This window comes from Staurois parvus, unplaced genomic scaffold (assembly GCF_062004578.1).
Source record: "Staurois parvus isolate SC_StPar_1 unplaced genomic scaffold, SC_StPar_1.0 ptg000362l, whole genome shotgun sequence".
Classification (NCBI taxonomy): domain Eukaryota; kingdom Metazoa; phylum Chordata; class Amphibia; order Anura; family Ranidae; genus Staurois; species Staurois parvus.
The window spans coordinates 10074028-10093739 of NW_028318158.1; the positions used below are offsets into that span (position 1 = coordinate 10074028).

At 42.5% G+C, this 19712-nt stretch overlaps 1 protein-coding gene across 1 annotated transcript in view; it reads right to left on the reverse strand.

Moving 5' to 3' along the window:
- Nucleotides 1-19712, reverse strand: part of LOC149456431 (inositol-trisphosphate 3-kinase B-like) — a 157207-nt gene that overhangs the window by 17251 nt on the left and 120244 nt on the right. The window contains exons 5-7 of the mRNA XM_089685101.1: nt 18272-18476; nt 6283-6384; nt 5984-6055 (exon numbers count right to left, since the gene is read on the reverse strand). Coding sequence (XP_089541227.1) covers nt 5984-6055; nt 6283-6384; nt 18272-18476 — 379 coding nt within the window. The remainder of the gene's footprint in view (nt 1-5983; nt 6056-6282; nt 6385-18271; nt 18477-19712) is intronic.

A 19712-nucleotide genomic window follows, 5' to 3' on the forward strand; every position in this document is an offset into this window, starting at 1 on the left:
TGTATAATAGTAATAATAATTATTAAATAAATAATAATTAAAGATCCGGCTGTCTTGCAGCATGGCCTTGATTTCAGGATTGTTCATTGCACTCCGTGAATTATTTATTTTTTAGGTGCATGTAAAATAAGCAAACAGATTGAACACGAGTGACATTAAATAAAGCAAATAGGAAAATGATTTTGTGTGCCAGAGAGCCTTGTTCAGCTGTTGGCATCTCTGGATGAGAATTCTCCCCCTGCAGCCATTCATTAATGAGCACTAACAGTCAATGTGCTGCAGAAAAGTGCCTAGAAAGGGAGTATAAAGAGAACAGAGAATGTTTTCTCATGACAAAACAACAAAACAAGTAAAGAGTATTTCCCTCTAGGACTGATATGAACACAAAAGTGTAAATTTTTTTTTATAACAAACATGTCATACTTACCTGCTAAGAAGCAATGGTTTTACACAGAGCAGCCCCGATCCTCCTTCGCTGGTGCTCCTGGCTCCTTCCCCCAGCTAAATGCCATAGCAGCTTGCTATGGGGGCAGCCGTGCGTGCTCGCTCCCAAGTTGAGAGCACACAGAGCGCAGCTCAGCCCCACCCCCCACTCCCTCCTTATTGGCTTTGATTAGCATCAGTGGAAGCCAATGGTTTCCACTGTTGAGTCAATGAGGAGGGAGAGAGCAGAGAAAGCCACAAAGCTGGATCCCAATCAGGCTTAGGTAAGTAATGGGGGGGATGCTGCATAGAGAAGGTTTTTTTATTTTCATACATAGAATGCATTAAAATAAAAAAAATCTTCAGCCTACAGAACCACTTAAATGCAAAATTATTTAGGATTAATCCTTCCAAGAATGGATTGGTGCAAACATTTCCAGCAACCAACAAGAAATCAGCAGTACTGCACATAGGTTGAGCCTTACTACCCCCTTTTCCCTCCCCTGACACGGGGGTGCCTGCTGAACATAGGTAAGTACACAGGTAAGTATATACATCTCTCTTACACAGATTAGTCAGCATAGGTGTTGAGAGGGGGGAGAGAACACTTTTAAGAGTAGTTAGGGTTATCCCGGAAGTCTCCTTTAAGTTCACACTGCAGTCACCTCTGAAAAGTAATCTGTAGTGGATTGCTTTTCAGAGGACAGTTAAGCACCAGCTTTCAGGCATTCGGGAAGAGATCCTGATGCCTCCTGAATGCCGTTTTATTTTTTTTTTGCCGAACAGTGATTTAAAATGTAAGCAGCAAACCACAACTGAAGACTAAGTATTTGGCTCACGGTCAGGGGCGGACTGACAACTCATGGAGCCCCCGGGCAATAGGGGATCATGGGACCCCTGTGTTCTTGCCCAAACTCAAAAAAGCCTATGAAAAAGGTACCAGAGGCATCTCATGGGGCCCCCTACTGACCCCGGGCTCTCGGGCGGTGCCCGAGTTTCCAAATAGTCAGTCCACCCCATGCTCGCGGTATGGCCCCATCTAAAGTGGCAAGCTTGACAGGCTTGCTAAATTTGCCATTGCTAGGCTTTAGGTTGGCAGTTGGGGGGCAAACCACGGCTCAGCTGCCTGTTGAGGAATGGTTCCCTTTAATTTGATTGTGAATTTCGATGAAAGTACCCGCCACAATAAAAGATCCAGCGCCCACCCCTCCCTCCTACTTTTATTGTGTCACCAGGATAGGAAGTGAGGGGAAATCTCCCCCCCCCCCGCTATAAAAATCTGACAGAGGTTCTACTCCTTCCCCGTTTCATCCAACACTAAAGGAAAGTTTTGGATGTCATTCGGGTCGAAGCGCTCTGGATGTATATAAACGCATGCAACAAACGTTCAGCTCTATGGGGCTGTGTTGGTGGAACATTCCAGTCAAGCTGCGCAGATTCTGAACTATGGGAGACGGTGACATTTGATGACCCTCTCCAGAGTTCTCTGAAGGGACGAGTGTCCTGGCATAAGTCTGAGAAACCTTCCCACGTCTCTGCTGACCGGGGAACATTCATCTTCTCGTGCATGTAAACAAACACAGAGCCGGGGGAGAACTCTCATTTTCATCAGCTTAGACCATATTTGTTATGGTCCGGTTGCTATGTCAGCACGCAAAGCTTTTCAAGATTAGTAGTCGCTGTATTTTAGGAGGAATGTCACCGCATTCCACAACAGACACAAAAAAAAAGATATTTGTCAGTGAATTCCATTAACCCGATCACAACAATGGACCCTAAAGTGGAACTAAACTCTCTCAATCACCTAAAATGACCTATTTTCTATCCTTATGCTGCTAGCATTAGTAAACAGATAGGAAGGTATATTACATTTACTTGTTTAAAACTTCTTTTTTTTTTTTACACTTCTTCAGCTGCTTCCTGGTTTCCAGCCTAGGCCAAAATGATGTCATACATCCCAGGAGTCTTCATGAGCATTTTTTTTGCTTTCATCTGGAGGAGGGGAAGGAGCAAATTCTCAGCTACGGACACCCGCATGCCTGAGCTAAGGGCAGATGGATTCCAGGAAGTTAATACTACATGAATCATCTGCCCTTACTCAAGATGGCCATGGCTATAAATGCTATGGGGGTGTTTTTCAAAGTGATTTCTCAACAAAATAAAGCATAGAGACATGGAGGAATAGGTGAGTTTGCTTGGAATATTGTAGATGAATGAAATAGTGTTTTCAGTTTATAGTGCCCAGATCCATCTACGTTCCACTTTGTGTCTCTGTGAGGGCAGCACATTGGCTTAGTGGTTAGCACTGGAGTCCTTGGTTTGAATTCTGGGCAGAGCACTATCTGCATGGACTTCCATGTTTTTATTATCTCTCAGAGAGATCACAGTACTTCCCCTGACAATGCCTCCAACTGCTTTTCTCTCCTGAAGGATAAAGCAATCTTTGTTCAGGCATCATCCAGGGTCACCCTCTACTTCCTGGACTGAGAACTATTTATTATTTATTTATTTCAGGCACTTACAGGTGAAACCCAAAAAATTAGAATATTGTGCAAAAGTTCATTTATTTCAGTAATGCAACTTAAAAGGTGAAACTAACATATGAGACTCATTACATGCAAAGCAAGATAGTTCAAGCCGTGATTTGTCATAATTGTGATGATTATGGCTTACAGCTCATGAAAACCCCAAATCCACAATCTCAGAAATCTAGAATATTGTGAAAAGGTGCAATATTCTCGGCTCAAAGTGTCCCACTCTAATCAGCTAATTAAGCCAGAACACCTGCAAAGAGTTCCTGAGCCTTTAAATGGTCTCTCAGTCTGGTTCAGTAGGACTCACAATCATGGGAAAGACTGCTGACCTGACAGTTGTGCAGAAAACCATCATTGACACCCTCCATAAGGAGGGAAAGCCTCAAAAGGTAATTGAAAAAGAAGTTGGATGTTCCCAAAGTGCTGTATCAAAGCACATTAATAGAACGTTATGTGGAAGGGAAAAGTGTAGAAGAAAGAGGTGCACAAGCAGCTGGGATGACCGCAGCCTGGAGAGGATTGTCAGGAAAAGGCCAATCAAAAGTGTTGGGGACTTTCACAAGGAGTGGACTGAGGCTGGAGTCAGTGCATCAAGTGCCACCACACACAGACGGATCCTGGACATGGGCTTCAAATGTCGTATTCCTCTTGTCAAGCCGCTCCTGAACAACAAACAACATCAGAAGTGTCTTACCTGTGCTAAAGAAAAACAGACCTGGTCTGTTGCTCAGTGGTCCAAAGTCCTCTTTTCTGATGAGAGCAACTTTAGCATCTCATTTGGAAACCAAGGACCCCGAGTATGGAGGAAGAATGGAGAGGCACACACTGCAAGATGCTTGAAGTCCAGTGTGAAGTTTCCACAGTCTGTGTTGATTTGGGGAGCCATGTCATCTGCTGGTGTTGGTCCACTGTGCTTCATTAAGTCCAGGGTCAACGCAGCCGTCTACCAGGAGATTTTGGAGCACTTCATGCTTCCTTCCTCAGACGAGCTTTATGGGGATGTTGACTTAATTTTCTAGCAGGACTTGGCACCTGACCACACTGCCAAAAGCACCAAAACCTGGTTCAATGACCGTGGGATTACTGTGCTTGATTGGCCAGCAAACTCGCCTGACCTGAACCCCATAGAGAATCTATGGGGCATTGCCAAGAGAAAGATGAGAGACATGAGACCGAACAATGCAGAAGAGCTGAAGGCCGCTATTGAAGCATCCTGGTCTTCCAAAAAAACCTTGGCAGTGCCACAGGCTGATAGCTTCCATGCCACGCCGCATTGAGGCAGTAATTGCTGCAAAAGGGGCCCAAACCAAGTACTGAGTACATATGCATGCTTCTACTTTTCAGAGGTCCGATATTGTTCTATGTACAAACCTTGTTTTATTGATTGCATGTAATATTCTAATTTTCTGAGATTGTGGATTTGGGGTTTTCATGAGCTGTAAGCCATAATCATCACAATTATGACAAATCACAGCTTGAACTATCTTGCTTTGCATGTAATGAGTCTATCTCATATGTTAGTTTCACCTTTTAAGTTGCATTACTGAAATAAATGAACTTTTGCACGATATTCTAATTTTTTGAGTTTCACCTGTATATAGCACCGTCAACTTACACAGTGCTTTACCTATGTATTATACATTCACATCATTCTCTGCCCCCAATGAGCTTACAATCTGAGGTCCCTAATTTACATACTAGGGCCAATTTAGACAGGAGCCAATTAACGTATCGGCATATCTTTGTGGGAGGAGACCCACACAGGCACAAGGAGAACATGCAAACTCCAGGCAGGTAGTGTCATGGGTGGGATTTGAGCCAACGACCCTAGTGCTGACAGGCTGAAGTGCTAATCACTTTGCCACTGTGCTGCCTGCCTTGCCCCTGTCAGCAGCCTTGTGTCCCATGGGGTTCAGGGATTGATGCTTGCTACAAAGTTACAATGTTGCGGTCTGATCACTTGTGGAGGCAAAGGAAATGCTTCCTGCAGCAGACTGATGACATCATATTGGTCTACGCAAACTACAGCAATATACTGTTGCTGTTGTCTTGTCAAAATGTAATTATTCATGTAGACTTATAAAGCTAAAAAGTCAATTTTATGGAGTTATTTAGTCACATTAGGTTGTTGCAATAATTACAGAGCGCTAAGAAGCTTTGAAGCTATTGGAAGCTGTAGAATCAGAAAATATTTGCATTAAAGCTTATAGTTTGTCTTTTCTGGTTCCTACTTTTCCCCCTTCAACACCATGCTTATACCATGTTTAAATAAGGTCTTTCTGTTTTCATTGCATGCCTTATTTTAGATTGAGCGATATTACCACTGGGTCTATGTGGTTCTCTATGAATGGCGGGCTGGTGGGAGGGGCCAGCAGGGTGCTATACACTGAAAACTGAAAACATCACAGCACCCTGCCTCAGTACTCCTCTCAAAGGTCCTCAGCCCTGATGCAAGCAGAAGGCTGGTTCTTAGAAGAAGTTATACAAATATCAAAGTGCCTACATGGACAGGTTTCAGTCTGGAGGAGTGGGCCTTCCAAGGCAGCCTAAATTTGCATGCAGGCTGCTCTAGGAAATGCCTACATGGAATGTTGAGCCTCCATGATTGGAAGACCAAAAACCTACTGAATGTAAAACAGTCCAGGGTTGGAGAGGAAAAAGGGGATGCTGGGTATCCTCCAGCCAGGAAATGACTTGCTGCAGCTTTCAATGCACACTATGAGAAGCTCACAGTTTGCAGAGAAATTATAATAATCAATTTCAGTACAGGAGAGGAACCTGTACAACTGTGCAAGACTACACAGGAGGGTGGAACACCAAAACCCGTGTTAGAAGAATCATGGTTTTCTCCAGCTGCTTCACTTTCATTTGACAACCCAATGGCACCGAGTGACTTTCTTGGGAATATCACTTTATAAGCTCCTTTGGGTTGTGGGTGATCTAAATGTTTCCATATGCTATGTGCTATGGAATATGTCAGGGTCATACAAATAGGGGAAGAAATGATAACTTCATACACAGCTCACCTCATGGCTCTTGAAGAAAGGGGACTGCTCTAGTGTGGTCCTTATATCCTCCAAGCGACCCAGGTACAACCTCTGTAGGGTAAAATAAGAAGAGTGTGAAATATGACTTTGAAGAATGATATTGGTTCAGTATTAAAACAAAATAACTCAGCTTAGCACCATTTGTATCACATATTCCCAGCACAATGTCAGGAAATGACAACCCTTTCTTGAAGGAGAAATACTTATTAGTCTATATGTGTGGTATGGGATCATTCCACAACGGCTGCACGCAAAGGTTAGGAAGCTGTAACACTTACTAAGATCGTGGCGTTCCCCTGTGTGAAGTCCCGGAAGGCCTCCTTAATCTGCTCCGGGCTCTTTGTTTTCTTAAAATCTCTATTCACTGTGCCATCTTCTTTCTAAAAAACATTAATTTCAGGAGATCAGACTGCCAATTGACACATTTCAGTGCATCAAAAAGAGTTGTAAAAGCAAGACAGATATGGTATTTCCATTCCTTTTCTTCATTTCCCTTTCCTTCCTCCCTTCCCTCATTTCCCTTTCTTCCTCCCTTCCTTCTTTCATTTCCCTTCCTTTATTTCTTTTTTTCCTCCCTTACTTCCTTAATTTCCCTTTCTTCCTCCCTTACTTCTTTTATTTTCCTTTCTTCCTCCTTTATTTCATTCATTTCCCTTCTCATATTTCCTTTTCTTCTTCCCTTACTTCCTTCATTTCCCTTTCTTCCTTTATTTCCCTTTCTTCTTCCCTTACGTCATTCATTTCTATTCCTTTATTTCCCTTTCTTCCTCCCTTATTTCCTTCATGTTCCTTTCTTCATTTCCCTTTCTTCCTCCCTTACTTCCTTAATTTTCCTCCTCCACCTTTCTTCCTTCATTTCCGGTCCTTTATTTCCATTTCCTCTTCCCTTACTTCCTTCATTTCCCTTTCTTCTTTTCCCTGTCTTCCTCCCTTATTTCCTTCATTTCTCTCTCTTCCTCTCTTCCTTTCTTCTATCCTTCCTTTCTCTTCCCTGTTTTTCTTCCTTCTCCATTACTTCCTTTTCCTTCCTTCCATCCTCTTCCCCTCCTCCTATCCCTCCTGCCACACTTCCTTCATTCCCTCTTTTATCCTATTCCTCCATTCTTTCTTACTTCCCTTGTACTTACAACAGGGTAGTCAAACAGTTCCTTTCTTTTCCTTTTTTTCCTTCCTCCCTTCCTTCCTATCCCTCCTCATGCTTCCTCATTCTTTCTTGTGTCCCTCCCTTCCTTCCTACTTACTGCAAGGTGGTCAGACAGTTCCTTCCTTTTAATTCTTTCTTTCCTCCCTTCCTTCCTTTTTCTCTGTCTCATCTTCCTTCCTTCCTTCCTTCCTACCACAAGGTGGTCAGACAGTTCTGTTGAGTGCACCTTTCTGATGAAATTTTAAGGAATCCAGATTGCTAAGGTGCATTTGTAAAGATTTTTCAACCCCGTACGTCCTTCACATTCCTCCTTCTTTTCTTCATTTTCTTTCCTTTCTCTTTCACAACTCTTTTCCCTTCTTAATCTTCTTCCTTTGTTCCCTCATTTCTTCATTTTCCTTCTTTCCTGATCTCTATCCTTTCTTTTCCTTCCCACACTCCTTCACTCTCTCTTCCCTTCTTCCCTCCTTAACTCGTAGCAGTTAGTGCATTTTACAGGAGTAGTAGCAAACTAGATAATCAGAATGAGTGCTGTAGTATTACTGTAGTATTGATACTGTTAATAGTAGTATCATTTGCAAACATTTGCAGGAGTGGTTAACCGACTGGATAAACAACACCTACAGCACTTGTGGTTAGAGGTCTGAATCAAATTACCCTTTTATATCAATAAATGTAGAATTCCATCATCATGCCAGTTCACCATCCCCACCCTCCACTAATAAACTAATTCCACATAAAAACCACAAGCCTCTTCAGCTCCACCCTAGACATCATGAAGTTGGACCACAATGGTTAACAAACAATGATCAACTTTGAATCACTTTTCTTGGCCTGTAAACCTAAACTAGGAGTAATCCATGCTTTTGAAAAAAGGGGACAGAACGCGTAAATTGTGACTTTTTTTGGTTACATCAATCAGGTGAAAAAAGGAATATTTCCATTGAGTTCAGATCTAACTTTCTGGGTGCAGACACACAGGTATCAGAGGCCATCATAACAGTTTCTGCATGACACAAGGAAAACGCTGGGCCAAGATCCTCCTGTCCTTTTCCTCTACAACTGTCCCTCCTTTATAATGGTCTGGGGTCAGTTGTATTTTATTCTTAATACATTTTTAAATTGATGCTTTATATGCTTTTTATTATCTATATAACATTTTTATTTTAGAAATACAGAGTACAGCCGTGACACGAAATTCACAAAACATGATTGTTTTGAGAGCACATAAGAAAAGCTGCTTTCAGACTGTCTCTTTCTGATTGAATCTACAAGGGGCACTCCTGCACAGCTCACACAGCGAGTACCCGGGAGTCCGGCGATCTGCATGTCACCCGGACACAGCGGATCACATTATACTTTACTATGTGATTGCTGTGTCCAGTCACAGCAATCACATAGTAAACAATGGAAAGTGTAAGAAAGCATTGTTTTTTTTCTGCTTTAACTGTGACAGCAGAGAGAACAGATGCTGCAGCCTCATACCTCATACCAGCGGGTTAGAATTTTTTTACTCTTTTTTTCTGTTTGTGCTCTCCTGTCCCAGTGTTCCCCCATTTCTTGAACTGCCATCATAGGGACAGGAAGTGAGATATCTTCCCAATGGGGTCATATATACAAATTAAAGCCTGACAGTATTTTTAAATCTAATCTAAAAAAAAAAATAAAATTGGATGGAAGCCTTTGTCTTGCAATTTGGCACCTTAAAGTATTTCTTTTTATTTTGCACTTTTTACACAGGCATGTAGCACATTGCTCATGCCTGATTAATAGGGTGTAGGTCCTCAGACTTGCCCCAAAAGTCTTGGGGGAAGGGCACCTGACCTTTTGGTCAAGGTCTCCCCTCCCATGGGGTCTCCCTTCTGTGGAGCCTCACCTAGTACTTGAGTAGACCTAGTCTCAGCAAGTCTCTCAAAAAATAGGTGTGACGGACTGCCTGTCACCCCGATTGGGTGATTTAGTCAGAGAACTGCTTCCTCTCTGCTGGGATACAGGACCAAGGTATTATAGCTGGGCATAGCACCCAAGACTAGGTGACACTAGCTTAGGTGCAAAACTGGAACTACTTTATTGAAGAGAAATACAGATTTCTATACACTTCAGAAATAGGGACAGTCCCCATATGAACAATAAAAACAAATATTACACATTGGGATAAACATTCCACACTGATTTGGTAAGAACTTGATCACTTTATCCTAAACAATGCAAACTGTAAAAAGTACATCCAACAGCTAACAGTGATTTAATTAACAGTAAACTAATCAACAGTCAAGCACCCAGACAAGCCAGGAAGCCCACCATGGACAGCCCGACACATCCAACCCTGAATACACAAAGTCCATTACACATGCTATCTTTCAGGTGTTTGCTTTCACTTGTATAATCTGTCTATCATACAACAAAACTCATACAATATTCCAACAATCTGAAAAAGTAGAATTCATCTATCTTCATAGATTTCTTGAGAGAGATTGTTAGTAAATTATTCTATTCCAAGGGAAGGAGCTTCTCCACCTCAGTCTGAAGGAAGGCCCCATATTTACCCTGACCATTACACTGTATAAGATTAATATTACACCTTTTCATCCACTCCAGAAGGGAAGCTGTATTGTCTTTACTCAGAGAACTAGTCCAAGCCTCACTCTCAGCGTTCATCAAGTTGTTGTCCATCATTAGAGAATGATTTGCTCTCTCCATGGGCCATAATCAGTAGGTAGAAGGCTACCCCTAGTCCCCACCAAAAGCCCCTGTCCTGGTTGGGTCTGTCACAATGTGGTCCGCCTGGTTTAGGCCGAGTGGACCATGTGTACCCAGTCCCCGTCTGGAGCCCTGTGCCCCAGGGATTCAGCGCCAGGGTCCTTTCTCTTTGGAGGAGGTCAGTGTGTTACACCCTGTGCACCTTTTTGTGTGTTTCACATTTTGAATGCTCACTTTGTAATTGCACCTGGTGTCAGCTTTGTATGTGTGCACCACACTGGCGAGCTTAGATAATGAATATAGTAAAGTTTAGTGTGCCACAAAAATGTTGACGAGATATTGTCCCTTTGTCCATTCAGGATTGCACCTGCACCTGGCCCAATACCTTCTCCCAACCAAGCTCCCTTGCTGTCTTTGCAATGCTGGTGCCTTTGCAGACACCATCAATTTGCCCTTCTCTGTCCCTCACTTCCCTTTCATAACCTTTTATGTAGTTTCCAGGGGAGGGATGAAAGGGAATACCATAGAGGGTCACTTGAGTGACAGCTCTGAGTCTGCTGGAGCCAATGACATCACATCCAAGATGGTGGCATCCTGCAGCAGTCTCAGGGATTTTGGATATCTACACAAGGGTGGATTTTACATGTAAATAACATGCATAAAAGGCAATAAATATAATATAATTTATACGGGAAGGTGGTTGTTGAAATGAATGGTCTGCCACAAGAGCAGAGGAGCTGGGCCAGTACTGGCAAATTGCAAGTCAATACAAAATGATCAATTGAAAGGAAAAAACACTGCAACTATGCAATATTCTTGATATTAATGTGTGTAGCCAGGTGCCCTGCCAGCAGTGTGGTCCTCCACCCACTCACCCCCTGATGCTGTGAGCAGTGGCAGAGAGGTTGTACAGAGCAGGCAATGCTAGATCCCGCTGCTCTCCTCCCCCCTCCCCCCCCACTCTGCTGCTGGACAGAGCAGGCTGTGTGTGATCTTCCGCCCATCCCTCCTGAGTTTGTGCAAGGACAGCCAATCAACACCCAGAGATCCTCTGCACCTGGAGGAGAAGAGAGAGACCCTTTCCAGGTAATTCAAATAAACCAATTTGTATGCAGGGAACCAGAGTGAGTGCAGACCTGTTGCTGTGCTCTGTGTACTCTGAGACAGAGGACTGAGCCATGGACAGCCTCTTGTGTGGGGGGTACCTGGAACAGGATAGACCTGCAGCTGTACCTGTCTGTGCCTAAACTGGAGCTGGAGAGACCTGTGTAGGGGAGCAGAGACCAGAGACAGAGGCACTGAGGACAGAAGCTGGAGAGACCTGTGCTGGAAGCAGAGGCCAGTGTCAGAGAGGAAAGGAACTGGAGAGACTTGTTCTGGGGTACAGAGACCAGAGGCAAGCCACTGATGACTGGATTTACTGAAGACTGAGCAATCAAGGGTCAGGACCCCGAGGTTATCCCATCACTCTCAGCAGTTTATTGCCAGTAAGAGACTGTCCTATTTACATAGCAGTCCTTTGTCTAGCCTCCCCAAAGTTGCACTGCATACAGTCTAAACGGACAGTAACGCATTCACCACCATACAGATTAGGCCCCACCACTAGCTGTCTGAAGATTATCAATTGGGCATCAGATACTTTACAGACATCTCTGGGGTACCCCTTTCAGAAATGTGTGCACCCACCCACTTTACAGGGTGTATGTGCAGAGTGCCCTCAGGGATACTTTTTTCCTTTATTTGATGTTTTGAGTGAATGTAAGCCTTCTTTTATTGCTGTTTATGTTTTTCGCTGCTCTGCTGTTCACTATTAATGCTGTGTATCAGGTTAACTTTGTCTAAGTAATATTGTGGTTTAGGTTAACTGCCATACCCGAGGCTAGTATTCATGTCAGTTACTTTACTGCAATTTAACGAATTCTTTGACCTTTTTATTGTTTTTGCATTGTATTTATCCTGCCTTGCAACAATATACTCACCTTATCTACAATCAAGTAGCATGTGGCCTATTTCCTGTATTATAATATAGCCCCCTACTGACCCTGGGCCATCGGACAGTGCCCAAGTTTCCAAATGGTCAGTCCGCCCCTGGTGTGGTAGTATACTAATACCTAAGTTATACAGGTGTTACCTGCATTTTTAAGCTGTAATTAGGGTCTCTTTAAAGTGTATGTTTGTAAAATAAAGAATTTAACACAGAATTAAATTCCAGCTCCCTTTCCATTCCCTGTTTCCTGCACCACATTCCTTTGGAGTAGAGCTAAAAAAAGAGAAAATAAAACGAGCTCAAAAACATTAGTTTAATAAGTGGAACACATACTAAAGGGAAATGTATTCTGTTTATCTTATGGCACTTCCTTATGCTGGCATAACACATTTTAAAGGTCACTGTTGATGGTTTTGTGGTCAGTAGCTTCTTCCTGTCCAATAAATGCATGAATCTTCCTTGCAGGCCTGTGCATTACTTTATGAGTGGCAGTGTAAGATGTATTTAAAAAAAAAAATTCAGTACTTGCAGATCTTCTCACTGGTGAAACATAGAACCTTAACCCTTTGTCCACCAAGAACTGGTACATGCTTTGCGGAGTGCCGCTGCAAGAGCTGGTGGTATGACTCTGAAATCCCACATGCAGATAGGGTGTAGTCGTGTATACTAATCCAGTGCAGTGTAACAAATCCTTTGTGAATGTCACACACCAAACAGTTGTGAGTGTTTAAGAGATGGAAAGCGGCCACAGCCCCAGCTCCTCCTGATAGGTCATGCTACTAACGCGTTTCACTCTACCCCTGGGGCTTAGTCATAGAGGTATGAGAGAGAAATGCATCAAGGGGCTGGTCTATCAGGAAGAGCGGGGCTAAGGCTCCTTTCCATCTCCTAAACATTCAGATCTGTTTGGTGTGTGGCATTCACCAGGAGCCTTTATCCGCCAAGGTACGTTTATAAACGTCCTTGTATTCAATGCATCAAAACAAGTGGCAGCCATGACCTTTGTATCATTTTTTTTTCAGCTGGCTTGTAGCTTCCATTTAAAACTGATCTATAGCCGCCCAATCACTTTCACTGTGAAGGTACCAGTACCCCACCAATGACACTTGCCATGGCTTGCAGGATCTCCCATTCCTCAGGGAAGTGCTGGACCACTATTAACTGTCTGAGGCTTGGGTGCCGATGTTCCCGAAGCTTCTCTGCCCTTAATGAACATGGAAGTGCTCAACTCTGAACATTTCCAGGTTCATTGCTGTCAAAGTCCCAATTGAAATGCCAAGTAAACAGCCAATGAAAAACAGTCCTGTGTTTGATCAGCTGCAGTGGAGGGCAGGGGAGAAAGAAGCTGATACATTAAAAATTGACTGACCATGTTAGTTTTCCTTTATGTGCAGAAAGGCACAGTTAAAGCCGAGTTCCTCTTACTCTGTAAAATAATAAAAGTCAGCAGCTACAAAAACTGTAGCTGCTGACTTTTAAAAAACAGCCACTCAACTGTCCCACGATCCTGCGTTGCCCCCACCACAGCCCGTTTCACCGGCCGTCCTGTATTCCAGGCACCCGCATCTTCAGTGTGGGCACCCGGCTGTGACCGCTTGAGGCTTCACAGCCAGGTACCCACTGCACATGTGCAATTAGCGCTGCGCTTCATGAATGGTCCTGTAGTCTTCTGAGACCTGTCATGTGTCCCACAAGACTTCAGGAGGGAGGGTAGGAGGACAACTTCCATTTCCGATCGCCTAGGCAATCGCAGCGGAAGTGGGAGTGGGTACCTGTCAAATTTGGGTACCCGCTCCCCAAAGGTGCCAATCCTTAATGGAAAGTGGGGGACCAATCTTTAAACCGGAACTTCCCCTTTTGGGTGGAACTCTGCTTTAAGTATTAGGCCCCATGCACACTGCAGCTCAAAAAAGCTGCTTCTACAGGTGTCTGACCTATTTTTTTTCTTTGCCTATAAACTCCCCTCCAAGTTAGTCTATGTGTCCATGTACACTATAGGCATTTTCAGGAGTTTATTGGCTGAAAAAAAAACATCACTTGTGTGTTCAATAGAGGAACTTTTGAACATAAAATGCTTGAAAGCTCCCTAACGCATGTTAACACTAGGCACATTCCCACTGCTCCCGCACTGATGCATTATAATACCCAGAATTCTGTCCGGTAGAATGTATTATTGCCAGACAAGGGACTGCGCATTAATGTACATGCAAAACATGGCTTTTTACTGTGTTTTTGCTGCTGCTAAATGCCTGTAGAAGAAAAAAAGCATCAACAGCATACAGTGTACAGTGTGCATGAAGATCTAGTCTTCAGCCTTGTAAATAGGTTTGACAATAAGGCCTTATGCTCACTTGGCCTCAAAAATGTAACTTTTTTCACAATCCACAGATGTTCATCATTATATATTATTTTTTTTCTACTGCCTTATATCTTTGTGGAAGGATGTTATTGTTTTTCTTTTTCTCGGACTTATGTTATAGAGACCTTTTTTTAGGACCACCATGTTGTAGTCATTCTCCTTATTCTTTTCTTGTATATGTATTTGTGAACTTGAAAACTGAATAAAACCTTATTTTAAAAAAGCCACTTTTAAGGGATAACATGTTATATACTCCACTCGTATTTAGAGTGTGACATGTAATATATTCCAGCAGCCTCTCAAACACCCCGCCCGTGACAGCGAGCGGTGGGATCTTCTCCCTGGCGCCCGCTGTCAATATTTGAAAAAAAAAAAAACATGGCCGTGCGGTGCTCCGCCCACAAGGCCGCGTCATTCATTCACACTTTCCTGTGAATGACTTGAACTACACATACTGAATGGACTGTGAGGTTGTTGATGAGCAGTCTCGTGGTTCATGCAAAAGCCCTGCAGCTTGTAAACATTCAACCTGTAAAAACCTGGGTTCACACTGATGCGGTGCTAAATTTGCTCCGGTTTCTGTGCAAATTCCGCATCGCATCACAATCGCACCCCGTTCATGCGAACTGCTGCAGGTGTGTATGTTAACAACACCCCGAAATCGATTTGCAAAATGCGGTGCGATGTGCAGAATCCGATCGCATAGGTGTGAATTCCCAAGCAATCCAATTCTAGTGCGGACCAAAAAAAGGGTCCTGCACCTTTTTGGTGCGGATGCGGTGCGATTTGAGCCATACAAGATGTATGGCTCAAATTGCACTGCACAGAATTCGCATGTGACTTGCAGAGGAATGCGGTGGGGTTCCTGTGCAAATCACATGCGATATGCCGCACTGCAGAAGTGTGAGCCTAGGTTAAAGGTGCAGACTGAAAGTGGCATGGCTTGTCAGCAGGAGTATGACATTGCACCCCTGATCCACTGATCACGGGTACAATGCTTTCCAGGCTCCTTAGGGAAAAAATAATAAATGCAAAAATATATGCATTTAATATTTTTTCCCAAAAGGTGAACTTATCCTTGCTTGCTCTTTTTTTTTTCTCTTGCACACATAGGCGTTTAGAGACAGAAAAAAAAACGTTACTTGCACTTTCAGGAGAGGAGTGTTTGGGCAGAAAAAAAAGACCAAACGCGTATTAAAGCGCATAACGCTAGACATATATACGCACATTTGCTTGTTAATGCATTCTAATGGTCAGACTTAATTAACTCCAAATGCATGAACGTGCGTGCAAAACACGGCTTTAGCCACATTTTTTAAGCTTTGTTTTCCTCCTCTGGAGCAAAAGTGTCCAGGGTCAGGAAAAAAATGTCCTATGTGCATGAGGCCTAACACTGTTTATGACACAAAATATATATCCAACCCAAAAGCTTGTCAGGAGGAAGAAGGATGACAATGTAGAGGCGATGCACATCCTGCATTAACAATTCTATTGCCGCATACATCCTTCCTCGGCACCTGGTCATGTATAGGACAGCTTAGTGCTATTACATAACAATATCCCAGACGACCTTTGTGATATAAGAATAGTAATAGGAAAAACAAATGGACGATATTACCTGGTTTGAATACCAAGGCCTAACATGAGCAATAAAGGGATTCTATTTTCCTAGTATTTGCTTTTCACATACGGAGAGGGAAAGTAAAGCATAAAACAAACTAAATATATTGAAATAAGAGCATGTAATAAATAGGAAGACTCAGCTTTGCATGGAACCTTACTAAGTAGTGACTATTTACTGTCATTCTGCAAGTCACAACTGGATCCTGTCTTTTGGAATGAAGAACTGTGTTCATGAACAGGACTACTGTACAAGGAAACATGTTCAGCTTAAAGGGTATGGAAGCCCTAAACAATAAACTCCTATGGAATAGTGAATAATTAGCATATACAAAAACAAACAAAACTGCGCTTAAAGTAACATGCCAAAAAAATACAATTGGTGCTCAAATCATTTCTGCCACTTCTAATAAATCAATGTGACCAAAAAGGAACAACTTACAGCGGTTCAGTAGAGCAAAATAACATATAGTGAATGAAACAGAAAAATTAAGGTGTCTGTTTATGACACAGAGAATAGCTGCGATTCAGAGGATCGCAGCTACTTTCTGGTCATTCACAGTTTATGACACTCAGGAGATCAGCGGAGAACATGTTCAGCCCTTCACTGGAGATCTGTGTTCTCCCTCCAGATTCTCCAGCCCAGAGCTGGAGAATCGGAGAAACTGCAAACTAAGCAGAGATAATTTACCTCTGCTTAGTAAACTGATCTTTTACTGTAATCTCGCGAGATTATAGTAAAATCAGCCGTTTTCCAGCGTTTGCAGATCGTTCTCCCTTTGTTTGGAGAATTGATCTACACTGCATCATAAAAGGCATTCGCAGGAGAACTGTGTTCTCCGAGAATGCCGGAGAACTGAGCAGCGATCATTTACCGCTGGTTCATAAACGGACACCTAAATGTCAACATATGACTTGTGATGTGAAAAAGTCCTAAATAAAGTTCTTGATAAACCCACAAAATCCTTCAAGTTCTCCAAAAAAGTTCACCAGGTGTACAAAATGAAATGTCCCCCCTTTCGGGTGTGCACTCACCAAATAAATATGCTATAATAAAGAAATAATTTTATCTATTGGAGTATACTGGATAACAATTGTAAAAAATGAAGATTGGAATTGCTGTGGATTGCCAGTCTGACAGCTGTCAGCTGTCCTAATCTTCTTGTATAAGGGATGTCCGGTCTACTCCAATCATTTCCAGCACTCAAGCCCTGATGAAGGGTGGAGTTGTGAGTCCTTGAAACATGTTGGCTTTATCCTTTGGTTGTCATGACAAAATCTACTGGATTTTGTACAAACTTGTAGAGCTCTCATCCTTTGCATGCTCTTGTCATCACTCTGGGGACTCTCAGAGATACCCTGGCTGAGAGAGAGCTAACTCTAAGAACTGGACTAGTTTTTATCAAACATTCCACCAACATGTTCTTTGATTGAAAATGTTTTGGTATATCTGATCAGTGCAATAAAAAATACTTTTGATCCTGCCAGAAATCTTGTGAGCTGATAACTTCCTGTGCTCTCTGTCTGTGCTACACTCCTATCCTTTTGAGGATCACGGAATCCCACCCCTCTATGTAATGGAAGTGAGGTGGTAGTGTTGGTGGTGGTGGAGGTGGGGGGGGGGGGGTTCTACAGTCCTAACACACTTCCTATGCTAGGATGAAACACTGCGCCTCTATATGCTATATGCTCTATGCTATAATACACTGTGCTGTTACTCTAGAAAAGGAATTGTGTTACAAGCAAGATCAACAAATGAAAAAAAGGGAAGAAAGCTTGCAAAAAGAAAACTAATGCAGGCACTACATCCAAGGGCTAATAACCTGAAATATATGCATTTTTTTATTCCTGGGTTTTGATATGCTTTAAAGCAAACCTGTCACTTCTCTAAAATTCTAAACTCTACCCTTGCCCATTTTTAGATCCATTGGTGTGCATTATATTAGAATGACCAATTCATTAACTAATAACAAGAGTTCAAATTTGGATCCTTGGATAAGGCATATTAATAAAAGATGAATTTCAATAGTCTGATACGTTAGTGCATTCTGCTGTTTGTTTTAATGCTAGGTACAGTAGTTATAAAACACCAAGTGATCCAGTAATAATCAGTTACATAATAATTAAAGACCATTCAACTATGATCAGACTACACTGCACAGTGCTATTAGAGCACTGCTTGTTGAGAAAAAGAGAAGAGAGGGAGAAGAACATTAACCTCTTCAGTGAGGTGATGCTCCTTTATTGACCAATGAGCAGACTAGCAGCAGGCCATTGACCAAACTGTAAAGAAAAGTAAGGTCAATGGCCTGGCTGTACTGCCTGGCAGGAGTGCAGGGACCATAAGACCGGTTGAAGAGAACAGAAAGTCCCCTGACAGGTACGACAGTTCTGATGCGCATATTTAGTGGTGTGTCTGGAATTTAGCTAAATATTTAATTATAAATTATTCTGTACCTTGATGCCTTCAATCCTGAAGCCAAGTGTGGCCGTTGAACTGATCGTCTCTCTCCATGTCATGTAGCGTGGTTTGGTGACAGCTCGCTGCGAATTTTCCTCTTCAGTTGGGGCATTGGGATCCACTTCAATCATCTTGACGTACATGTCTTTTCTCAGACTGGGCTTCTTCCGGGCTTTTGTCAGCTCTTCCTCTAAGTAGGTCCTGAATTCACCAACACAGGAAAAATTCAGAAACAAGATGTTATATTTTAGCCTTAGCAATATCAACTACACAATGTCAGTAAGCAGACTATTAATCCAATGCTTCCTTGGTTATGGCTGCAAATGACCCATCTGATATCAGAAAGGACTTCTGAGTAAAGCCTAACTTTATATGGCAGGTCTGTAATTGAATAGAATGCACACTGCATGTTTAAGTGTATTTCCACCTTTGCAGTCAATTGAAAAAAATTGTATATTTTTAGTTGCTTCTTTATAGCAGGTTTATACTATAGGTAGCTTGATTGGTTCAGAATAGCTTGCAGTGTGCATTAACATACAATGTAATACCCAAGCCTTGAGATCTTGAACCCTCTGTTAGGGCATACAGTGTGAACATCTAGTTTATAACTAATAATGAGATTTGCCAGCACAGTACAGACAGGGATAATCAGGGCTTTTTGGCAGAGAATTGGTGCAGGAACTCCCTTCTCAGTCACCCTTGTCTCTGCCCCCTCCTACCCACCTATGAGCACTGTCCCTTGGTTCCACACTCTACCCACCACCCAGTATTCCCGCTTTAATACAGTATAGAACAGGGGTGGGCAAACTTTTTGACTTGAGGGTCGCAATGGGTTCATATATTGGACCCGGGGGCCGGACCAAGAGTAGATGAATGATGTGTATGTGTCATCCATAGTAAGTATAGTAATATTCCCCCATAGTAAGCATAGTAATTAATCCCCCATATAGTAATTCATCCCCCATAGTAATTCATCCCCATAGTAATTCATCCCCCCTATAGTAATTCATCCCCCATATAGTAATTCATCCCCCATAGTAATTCATCCCCCATATAGTAATTCATCCCCCATATAGTAATTCATCCCACATAGTAATTCATCCCCCATAGTAATTCATCCCCCATATAGTAAATCATCTCCCATATAGTAATTCATCCCCCATAGTAATTCATCCCCCATAGTAATTCATCCCCCATAGTAATTCATCCCCCATAGTAATTAATCCCCCATATAGTAATTCATCCCCCATATAGTAATTCATCCCCCATATAGTAATTCATCCCCCATATAGTAATTCATCCCCCATAGTAATTCATCCCCCATAGTAATACATCCCCCATATAGTAATTCATCCCCCATAGTAATTCATTCCCCATAGTAATTCATCCCCCATATAGTAATTCATCCCCCATAGTAATTCATACCCCATATAGTAA